The sequence below is a fragment of the Panthera leo genome, chromosome B3 (genome assembly GCF_018350215.1).
Source record: "Panthera leo isolate Ple1 chromosome B3, P.leo_Ple1_pat1.1, whole genome shotgun sequence".
Taxonomy (NCBI): domain Eukaryota; kingdom Metazoa; phylum Chordata; class Mammalia; order Carnivora; family Felidae; genus Panthera; species Panthera leo.
In genome coordinates, this window is record NC_056684.1 from 113,034,037 (window position 1) to 113,046,044 (window position 12,008).

The 12,008-nt window shown below is 42.1% G+C and overlaps 1 protein-coding gene across 1 annotated transcript in view; it reads right to left on the reverse strand.

Moving 5' to 3' along the window:
• Positions 1-10,182, reverse strand: part of VTI1B (vesicle transport through interaction with t-SNAREs 1B) — a 30,848-nt gene extending 20,666 nt beyond the window's left edge. Inside the window, exon 1 of the mRNA XM_042943578.1 lies at positions 9,964-10,182. Coding sequence (XP_042799512.1) covers positions 9,964-10,078 — 115 coding nt within the window. The 5' untranslated portion in view covers positions 10,079-10,182. The remainder of the gene's footprint in view (positions 1-9,963) is intronic.
• Positions 10,183-12,008: the final 1,826 nt, after the last annotated feature.

Genomic DNA, 12,008 nt, shown 5'->3' on the forward strand with positions numbered 1-12,008 from the left:
ACTTATCTTTGCTACATCTTCTGGATAACCTGCTGCAGCTTTTCCATCAGCACTTGGGGATTCCTTCACCTTGCACTTTTATGTTAGGAAGATGGCTTCTTTCCTTAAACCTCATGAACCAACCTCTGCTAGCTTCAAACTTTTCTTCTGAAGCAGCTTCCTCATCTCTCCCAGCTTTGAATTGAAGAGTTAGGGCCTTACTCTGGATTAGGCGTTGGCTTAAGATAACATTGTGGCTAGTTTATGGGGCGCCTGGGTGGCTCAGTCAGTTGAGCATCCAACTTCGGCTCAGGTCACGATCTCACGGCTTGTGGGTTCAAGCCCTGCATCGGGCTCTGTGCTGACAGCTCGGAGCCTGGATCCTGCTTTGGATTCTGTGTCTCCCTCTCTCTCTGCCCCTAACCCACTCGCATTCTGTCTCCGTGTCTCTCAAAAATAAATGAACATTAAAATAAATAAATAAATAAACATTGTGGCTAGTTTAATCTTCTATCCAGGCCACTAAAACCTTCTCCGTATCAACAATAAGGCTGTTTTGCTTGTTCATCATTCTTATGTTCACTGGAACAGCACATTTAACTTCCTTCAAAACCTTTTCCATTACATTCACGATTTGGCTAACTCTTTGGTCAAGAGGCCTAGGTTTTGTCCTATCTCAGCTTTTGACATACCTTTCTCGCTAAGTTTAATCATTTGAAGCTTCTGATTTAAAGTGAGAGACATGCAACTCTTCCTTTCACTTGAACACTAAAAGGAGATTATAGTGTTATTAACTGGCCTAATTTCAGTCTGAAGTTTCATGAGAATGTGACAGACATTAAGTTGAGCAAATGTTGTTGGAAAATGGTGTTAATAAATTTGTTCAACACAAGTTGTGGGATGCCACAAATCTTCAATTTGTAAAAAATGCGGTATTTGAAAAGCACAATAAAGTGAAGTGCGGGGCGCCTGGGTGGCGCAGTCGGTTAAGCGTCTGACTTCAGCCAGGTCACGATCTCGCGGTACGTGAGTTCGAGCCCCGCGTCAGGCTCTGGGCTGACGGCTCGGAGCCTGGAGCCTGTTTCCGATTCTGTGTCTCCCTCTCTCTCTGTCCCTCCCCCGTTCATGCTGTCTCTCTCTGTCCCAAAAATAAATAAACGTTGAAAAAAAAAAAAAATTAAAAAAAAAAAAAGTGAAGTGCAATAAAGCGCAATAAAACAAGATATGCCTGTGTTAGATCCCTCTAAGCCTGTTTCCTTATCTGAAAATAAGAAATATAACAGTACTGACCTCATAAGGTTGTCTGAAAGGGTTAAAAGAGATAATACACATAATAAGCACTTAGCAAATGCTCGGCATATTGAGAGTTTCATAAATAGCAACTACCATTTTTTGAAGTTTATTTTGAGAGAAAGAGCATGTGCATGTGCGCATGGGAAGGACAGAGAAAGAGGCAGGGAGAGGGAGAGGGAGAGGGAGAGGGAGAGGGAGAGGGAGAGGGAGAGGGAGAGGGAGAGAGAGAGGGAGAGAGAGAGAGGGAGAGAGGGAGAGAGGGAGAGAGGGAGGGAGGGAGGGAGGGAGAGAGAGACAATCCCAAGCAGGCTCTGCACTGTCAGCACAGAGCCCTATGTGGGGCTTGAACTCATGTACTATGAGATCATGACCCAAACCAAAATCAAGAGTCAGATGCTTTATGGACTGAGTCACCCAGGTGCCCCACTACCATTGTTTTTAAAATTAAATCCTTAGGTAGAAAGAACTAAGAGTAAAAACAAAATTCACCAAAGAATATGAAGAGTGTTAGAAAAATTAAAATTCTGCAGTCAATAAGTTAATTGTTTACCAACCAGTTGCATATGATTCTATAGTCTCTTTATAGTGACTATTTTTGCTGGTTTCCAGAATAATGAGGTCTCAAAGACACACGCTGAAATTTGAGTGAGTTAAAATGGAAACTTTTCAATAATTCTGTAACACTCATTAATACACTTGGAGCTGCCTTCAGGTCCTACAAAACCCGAACTAGAACATGACTACAGGCACAGTATTATCTAATAATAATTTACAGCATTCTGAGGTATTTGGAGAGACCTCTTCAGATGCTACAAACTAAGACTAGACATTATGGCATACTTAATATTATTAAGTAATTATATATTAAGTAATATGCATTAAAATTATGTACACACTTAATATTATATAAAGTCGATTAATAATTATCACATACACTAACAGATTATCACTGCCATACAATCTTCCTAAAAAGGGACATATTTTGTCTGTTATCCCATCCTTTGTTTTAATAGGTATAGATATCCATTTTACAAATGATGAAAATGTGGAAAATGTGGTATAATAAAAATAAAGTTACACCCAGTTTTAATAGGCAACCATATATTATTGTAAGTTTCTCCACAATTCACAGTACTTCTACAATCACTCAACAAATAGTTGTGGAGCACCTAGTATATACAAGGCACTGTTCTAGGTGCTTAGGATACATAATAAACAAAACAGACAAAACATAGAGCTTATAATAGAAGAAGGAACACCTCCAAACTTTTATGAGGCCAGCATTACAATGATACCAAAACCAGACAAAGGCACCACAAGAAAGAAAATTAAGAATATCTCTGGGTGCCTGGGTGGCTCAGTCGTTAAGCATCTGATTTTGACTCAGGTTATGAGTTCGAGTCCCACATCGGGTGAGCTTCAGCCCCACTTCAGGTGAGCTCGTGCCCCACTTTGGGTGAGCACAAGCCCCACTTCAGGTAAGTCCTGCTTCTCTCTCTCTTTCCTTCCCTCTCTCTCTCTCTCTGTCCCTCAAGGGATTCTCTCTCTCTGCCCCTCACTCACTTGTGCCCTCTCTCAAAACAAACAAAAAAACAATATCCCTGATGAACACAGACGCAAAAATCCTCAACAAAGTTATTAGCAAACTGAATTCAATGACACGTTAAAGGATCATACAGCTTGATCAAGTGGGATTTACTCCAGGGATGCAAGAATGTATCTACAAATCAACATGATATACCACATTAACAAAATGAAGGGCAAAAATCATATGATCAGCTCAAGAGATGCAGAAAAAGTATCTGACAAAATTCAACATCCATTTATGATATAAAATCTCAACAAACTGGATATATCTAGAGAGAACATACTTCAACAAAGTAAAGGTCATATGTGACAAGCCCACAGCTAACATTATAGTCACTGGTGGAAAGCTCAAATCTTTTCCTCTAAGATCATGAATAAGGATGCCTACTCTCAACATTTTTATACAACACAGTATTGGAAGCCAGAGCAATTAGGCATGAAAAAGAAATGAAAGGCATTCAAAATTGGAAAGGAAGAAGTAAATTCTGTCACTATTTGCAGATGGCATATTATACACAGAAAACCCTACAGACTCCACTGAAAAAACTGTTAGATTTAATAAATAAATTCAGTAAGTTGCAGTATACAAAATCAATATACAAAAACCGATTGCATTTCTATATACTAACAATGAACTATCAGGAGAAATTAAGGAAGTAATGCCATTTACAACTGCAACAAAAAGAATAAAACACTAAGCCTAACCAAGGAGGTTAAAGATATGTACACTAAAAACACAAAACACTGATGAAAGAAACTGAAGACACAAATAAATGAAAAGATATTCCATGCACATGGATTGGAAAAATTAGTACTGTTAAAAGGTCCATAATACCCAAAGCAATCTACAGACTCTGTAATCCTTATCAAAATTCCAATGGCAATTTTCACAGAAATAAAACAATACAAAAATTTGTATGGAACCAAAAAAGACCCCAATTAGAACAAAGTTGGAAGTATCATGCCTCCTGATATTACAAAGCTACAGTACTAGCATAAAAAAAAAAATGCAAAAATCAGTGGAACAGAATAGAGAGCCCAGAAATAAATATACACATACATGATCAATTAACTTACAATAAGAGTCAAGAATATACAATGGGAACTATATTAGAAAACCAAGTCCTTCCCCCTCCTATGTCTTTCTCTCCTGTATAGAGAAAAACTCAGTCCCTCCTGTGTTTCTTGTGTATCTCCTTTACTACTCAGAACACTTCTGGTCAACCAAACGTGTGGAGGTTTTTCTCCACACCAAACATTTCTCTGCAATACCAGCTGGATGTTCACAGTTCAACTCAATTCTGACACTATCTACATGGAGACAGCATCAGATTCCACAGATTAAGAGCTCAGTCTCACAAGACCACCCCTCCCCCTTTAAAAGTCAATCACAAGTAATAGGTCCTCAGGTTAGCCACAACTTCTGTCCAATTTGGCTACAAATTGAAGGTTCTTATGACCCCCTCCTCAGGTTCAATTAACTTGTTAGAGTGGCTCACAGAATTCAGGGAAACGCTTACTTACATTTACCAATTTATTAAGGATTATGATAAAGAATACAGGTGAAGAGCCAGATGAAGAGATACACAGGGTGAGGTCTGGGGGAGTCCTGAACACAGGAGCTTCTGTCCCTGTGGAGCTGGGGTGCATCACACTCCAGGTATGGATATTTTCACCCTCCTGGAAGCTCTCTAAACCCCATATACTATTGGGATTTTATGGAGGCTACTTCATACGGGCATGATCAATTATTAACTTCCATTTTCAGCTCTTCTTTCCTCTCTGGAGGACAAAAGATAGGGCTGAAAATCCAAGCTTCTAATCACAGGTTGGTCTTTCTGGTGACCAGTCCCCATCCAGGAGCCCACCCAGAGTCACCTCATTAGAACAAAAGATGCTCCTAGTGTTCTTATCACTTAGGGAATTACAAGGATTTTGGGAGCTGTGTGTCAGGAACCAGGAGGAGATACATACACACACACACACACACACACACACACACACACACACACTCTTCCATTACCTCACAGGAAATGATGATCCCTTAAATAAATGGTTTTGGGAAAACTTGACAGAAAAATGCAAGAGAATGGAAATTAACCAGTATCTTACACCATACACAAAAATTAACTCAAAATGGATCAAAGACTTGAATGTAAGACCTGAAACCATAAAACTCCTAGAAAAAAACACAGAGTTCCTTGACATCAGTATTGGTGATGAGTTTTTGGATTTGATACCAAAAGTAAAGGTAACAAAAGTAAAAATAAACAAATGGGACTACATCAAACTAAAAAGTTTTTGCACAGCAGAGAAAACCATCAACAAAATGAAAAGGCAATTTACCAAATGGGAGAAAATATGTGCAAATCATGTATCTGATAAAGGATTAATACCCAAAATAGATAAAGAACTCATACAACTCAGGAGCAAAAAACCCAAACAATCTGATAAAAAAAAAAATGGGCAAAAGATCTGGACAGGCATTTTTCCAAAGAAGACATACAGATGGCCAACAGGTATACGAAAAGGTACTCAACATCACTAATCAGGGAAATGCAAAGCAAATCACCATGAGATATTACCTCACACCTGTTGGAAAGGCTATAATCAAAAGACAAGAAATAACACCCACTGACAAAGATGTGGAGAAAATACAGAACTTATTTTTGGCTCAGGTGCTTTTAAACTTGACATGCATCAGAAATCCCCTGGATGGCTGTTAAAACAGGCTGTTAAGACAGTTAATAATTCCGTAAATCTTGGGTAGAGCCCAATAATTTGCATTTCTAATAAATTCCCAGATGATGCTGACACTGGCAGTTCAGGGACCAAACTATGAAAACCACTGTTCTAGTGAAAGGAAGACAAATACTATACTATAAACATCAGAAATACATAAAGTGTCTAGTACATTAGAAGATAAGTGCTGGAGGGGCGCCTGGGTGGCTCAGTCGGTTAAGCGTCCGACTTCAGCTCAGGTCACGATCTTGCGGTCCGTGAGTTCGAGCCCCGTGTTGGACTCTGGGCTGATGGCTCAGAGCCTGGAGCCTGCTTCCGATTCTGTGTCTCTCTCTCTGCCCCTCCCCCATTCATGCTCTGTCTCTCTCTGTCTCAAAAATAAATAAAAACATAAAAAAAAAAGAAGAAGAAGAAGATAAGTGCTGGAGCACCTGGGTGGCTCAGTCGGTTGAGCATTCGACCTCAGCTCGAGTCATCGTCTCATAGTTCGTAAGTTTGAGCCCTGTGTCGGGCTCTGTGCTGACAGCTCAGAACCTGGAGCCTGCTTTGGATTCTTTGTCTCCCTTTCTCTCTGCCCCTCCCCCACTCCCTCCCTCCCTCCCTCTCTCTCTCTAAAATAAATAAACATTAAAAAAATTTTTAAAAAAAAGAAGATGATAAGCGCTCTGGGAAAAAAGAGAAAGTAGGGCAAGACAATAGCTGCATACAGAGCTGGTATTCTTATGTTTTATTTAAATAAAACTCCCATTTCCTATATAATAGTAACAATGATGAATGGCTCATGCCAGGCAATATTCATTCTATGGGCTTTACATATATTAACTAATTTAATCCAACAAGACCCCTATGAAGTAAATACGACGATTTACCCCATTTTGCAGGGAGAAACTGTGTGTCCAAGGTCACACAGCTACTAAGAGATGGATCCTGGATGTGAGCCCAGGCAGTCTGGCCCTAGAATCATTGCTGTTAAATATTATAGTATACTGCTTCCCAATTCACAGATCTTCTTCATTAATGTTATTTCTTTTTCTTTAATGTTTATTTTTATTTGAGAGAGAGAGAAAGAAAGAGAGAGAGAGAATGCGCGCATGGGAGAGAGCAGGGGAGGAGCCGAAGTAGGCTCCAGGCTCCAAGCTCTCAGCACAGTACTATGCTCAAACCGATGAACTGTGAGATCATGACCTGAGCTTAACCAACTGAGCCACCCAGGCACCCCATTAATGTTATTTTTGGTGGCGGGAGAAGAAATATCTTGTCAGGCTAGACTGGACATACATTATCATCTCTATTCTATAAGCACACTTGATGCTTTCTTTCATCTACAACCTACTTTTATATTTCTTATTTAAGTTCATCATTCACCCAAATAACCAAGTGAGAAAATGCAGACACCCTTGAATCTGTCTCTCACTCCCCATGTCCGATCTTAATTTCTGCCTCAGAAATTGGATTTAGGACTCTCTAGATTCCCATGTTACTCAGATAATTGCCACAAAGGCTCCTAGTATGGTCCCCTATATCCAGATTCTTGTTTCTCTTTCATCCTCCACTCAGTCACCAGCATTCTCCTTCTAAAGTAAAATCTGACCATATTAGTAAGCTGCTTAAAATCCTTCACCGATTCTTCGTATCAAGCCCAAATGTCTTAATGTGATATAAAGTCCCTTCACAATCTGGCTGTGTCTCACTTTCCTGATCTACTATTAATCTCCCACACATACCCTAAGCTCCATTCATGGTTCTAAGTATTTGATTTTCTGTTCTGTTATTGCCTCTTCCTATCTCCCTCTGGCAAACTCCCACTCAACCCCTTAATACTTAGTTCTCCTGTCTGCTTCCCTCCCCTAACACCCAAGTCAACCTTTTCTTTATGGTCTCAAAACTGTCTTAGGACCAATCACACACTTTGTTGTAAATTTAGTCCCATTAAGGCAAGAGCTCTTGAAACTCTTAGGGTCCAAGACAGTGACTGATACACAGTAATTCTGAAAGAGTTATTAAAAACTGATTCAGTTCAATTACAGAGCATAAGCTAAATTCAAGAGCTGTGATGTACATTATTCAGAACCTAATAATTTATGATGGAAATTAAAGCTCTGGAAAGCTCATGAAGTAATCTCAGAACTAGGAAAAAAGGATTCAGAGATAAGACACAGTGTGTTTGCCCAACTAAATTCTATTTATTCAACAAATATTTATTGAGCAGTATGAGCAAAGTAGCGAAAAGAGATGGAAAATTGTTGAAATTCATATTATAACCTATAGATACGTGTACATTGTATTTACTTACCCATTAAACAACTAAGTCCCCTACTAGCAACTTGTATTAAGAGTATTTTGTAGGGAGTCTGGGTGGCTCAGTCGGTTGAACGTCCGACTTCAGCTCAGGTCATGATCTCATGGTTCATGAGTTCGAGCCCTGCGTTGGGCTCTGTGCTGACGGCCTGGAGCCTGCTTCAGAGCCTGGAGCCTGCTTAGGATTCTGTGTCTACCTCTCTCTCTCTGCCCCACCCCCACTCGTGCTCTCTGTCTCTGTCTCTCAAAAATAAATAAATATTAAAAAAAAAAAAGAGTATTTTGTGCTTGGCTAGATATTCACACCTTTTTGATTATCTTCTTTGCAGCAATAAGAAAAGTAGATGATAAAGGCAAATAGAACTCAGTTTTCTATTTTTCAATTTTTTTTTTTTCAACGTTTTTTATTTATTTTTGGGACAGAGAGAGACAGAGCATGAACGGGGGAGGGGCAGAGAGAGAGGGAGACACAGAATCGGAAACAGGCTCCAGGCTCCGAGCCATCAGCCCGGAGCCTGACGCGGGGCTCGAACTCACGGACCGCGAGATCGTGACCTGGCTGAAGTCGGACGCTTAACCGACTGCGCCACCCAGGCGCCCCAGTTTTCTATTTTTCAAAATGGAATACCCTTTTGCACTATTTACCCTTCCAGAAACCACCACTGCAAAATTTAATTCAGCACTGGACTAAAAAAAATGGTCTATTTTTCAACCATGTAAATCAGATCCCATCACTCTTTTGCTCAATACTCTGTAAGTGCATCCCATCAGATTTAGAAAAAGGTGCAAATCTTTCACTGTGCTCTACAAGGCCACACGTGACCTGGCCCTGCGTAACTCTTTTTACCCTCATCTGCTACCACTGTCTCCTTTGCTCATTTCACTGGCAAACGCTGGCCTTCTTGCTCTTCCTAGAAGAGCTCATTTCTGTTTAAGAACCTTTGCAATGCTTACCAAGCTCACTGTGCTTAAGGAAACTTTGGAATACTATTCTTTTCTCCTCACACTCACTTCTCCCAAATTTTCACATGCTGGACTCCCTTCATTCAAGTCTCTGCTCAAATGGCACCTTCTCAAAGAAGACTTTCACAGCCACCCTGTTTACTATTACAGTTCTCCATTCCTTTGCCCTGCATAACTCTTCTCTTAATATTTATATATTACCAGGGACCCACTAGAACAAAGATTTTAAGTCTCCTCACTGCAATAATCTGCAATACTACCATCATTTAGGGGAGCGCCTGGCACACAGCAGCCTCTCCCAATAAATATGTTTAACATTCTCTGGCATTCTGACCAGAGTTATTCAATTCATATGACCTCAGGAAACTCACAGAGCAAACACTCAAGCTCTGACCCTTAGTAAAAACTACAAAATAAAGTCTTATCAAGTCTTGCCATCAAGACATATTTGTTCTGAGTGGCAAAGAGCTGTGACAGGTCTTCCTAGAGATTTTACTGGAAAACTAACTCCTCCAAGCAAAGCTTGCAGCAACCTGAATTTTGAAGTCAAATGACAGAAAGTTGGGAAGGGGACCACACCTAAACTCACAGTCCTGATTTTTAAAGACCACTTCCCCCACAAAACCTGATCATTCAACAACTCCACAATTATGTTTCCTTTGGCTTCTTGGCCCTTTTGGTGCTACGTATCCTTTGTCAGTCTGGTGAAAACTATGGATTTCTCTTGAGAATAATGCTCTAAAATTCATAAAGCAAAATACACAGACAGCTACAAAAGAAAGCAATTTTACTGAAATACAGGGACACAGACTTAAGGTCTCCTATGATCTTCTTGCCACGGTGAAAATGACACAAGAAAATTTTGACGGCTACAGTAGTAAGAGAATCCCAAAGAGACGACACTCCGAGGTCCAACCCTGAGCACCCTCAAGGAGCAGCAGAGAAATGCTGGGCGCCGAGACCCAGCCAACCCTAGGGGGCGTGTCTGAGGATGCGCAGCGGAGGGAAGAGGGACCCGATCTGAGAAGGGGGTGGGGAGCTCGCATTCCCAGAGCGCGCAAGGGGCCGAGTTCCCCACGGCGCGTCCCACCCTCGCCTCACCTGTCCCCGCTGTCCCCAGGAGCCGCTCCGGCACCCCTCGCAGGTCTTCATGGAGGCCGCGGAAGATCTCGTGAAGTTTCTCGAAATGCTCCGAAGAGGCAGCGGAGGTGGCCATGGCGCAGGCCGCGCTCGAGCAGCGGCCACCGAGATTTTGGGCACTGGCCCCGCTCCTATCCCGGCGGTCAGCCACCCAGTCCCGCAGGCATCACGGCGACCGCCGCCACCACCGCCGGGGACGAGGCGCTTCCGGGGCCGCGGCGGGGTCCTCCCGAGCCGGAACGCCCACCCCCTTCATACCGTCACTGAGGGAGAGGCGGGCGCGAAAGCCTGACGGGAAGTCTGGTGGGCTGCCCGCCTGGGCGACTCCTGGGAGGGTGGTGGTGCATCGGAGCGAGCGGAGTCCTGAAGCCCCGGAAATACCCAGCTCAGGGTTGGGGAGAGCGCCATAACGGAAGGGACTGTGGGGGACCCGCGGGACTGGCAGCGCGACCGCCTGTCTCCAGGGCCCCGCCTTCCGGTGAGGGGGCGGTCGCTGCAGTGCATGCCGGGGGCTGTAGTTCGGCGTGGAAGCCACTCGGACTCCGAAGTCACGCGCTGGCGGGGGCGGTGGTTCTGTCAACGCCACAGGCCCAGTGGGTAGTGCTGACAAGCAGTAGTTTGGTATCCGTAAGCGTTTGGAAATCATCTTCGCTATCATCGCCTCGTCTGGCGTCTCTCACTTCCTCAGTTCGCGTCCTGACTAAACATTAGCTTTCAGCCCTTGAGAGAGAGCTGGGGCAGGTTCCTTGCTTGCCCTGCAGCGGTAAAACAAAACAAAACAAAACAAAACAAAACACGTTTTATTGGAGCGGTCAAACGCCCAGAGCCATATGCTTTCAGAAATAGTCCCTAGGCAGTGACTCCCCAAATACGCTCGCAGCCTCTAGTCTCTGTGCTCGCCTAGGTGCATTCATTCACTCAGCAGGTATTTTTAAATGTTTATTTTTGAGAGAGAGACACAGAGCGTGAGTGGCGGAGGGCCAGAGAGAGACACAGAAACCCAAGCAGGCTCCAGGCTCCGAGCTGTGAGCACAGAGCCCAGTGCGGGGCTGGAACTCACGGACGAGGAGATCACGACCTGAGTAAAAGTCAGAGGCTTAACTGACTGAGCCACCCAAGTGCCCCTCAGCAGGTATTTGTTAATGTTCAGCATGTCATTATGCTGTATCTGGGCATATGTTGGTGAATAAAAAATTCACTCTCTGTGCTTGGTTATTTTATAACGTGGTGAGCAAGGCGCACTCTGCTTCATCGGGTGTCTTTCCCACTACGTGTAATGTGTTAACAGTGACAAAGTCCTATTCTGCAACGTGGGTTTTCATGGTTCCATGGCAGGGAATTTCTATTTTCAACTTATTTCATGATTTTCCTATCAAAGCCCTTTCTGAAATGTTTGCTTGGCAGCCCAATATATAAAACTTCCCAAACATATTAAACGATATAGGACTGTTCAGGGGGAAGTGATTTGATGATTCATATATCTCCTGGAACTTTATTTTTATCAGACTGATTCATGACCACTGATTCAACAAATGCATTGAGCTCTTAATGTTCATTGAATATAGAGATAGCAAAATCTGAGGTTGTTAGTGGAAGTGTAATGTGATTAAGTCCCACAACTCTGTTCTAGAAAGGACAGGTGCAAAAGGGGGGCATAATAGCCTGAGATGGAAAAAAATGTTTGAAAAGCATCACAAAAGCAGGAAATGAGTGAATGAATAATCAAATTATCACACAACCAAAGTTAATGGCATTTCAATGGAGACCATACTGTGGTTAGACTCTGAGACAAATTATCCTTAAAAATGAGAAATGACTGTATAACCATAATAATGAAAAGCATTTTCTTCTTATAGCTAAACTTTCATTTAATTGTTTTCTTTCATTGACTCTAATTCTTACAGCTTTTATTTAGGTAAGTAAAAACATTACAAATAATAAAAAATTTTTATTTGTCATTGATAGTTTAACATAAATTAAGTAAAATATTAGTTATGCTACTTAAC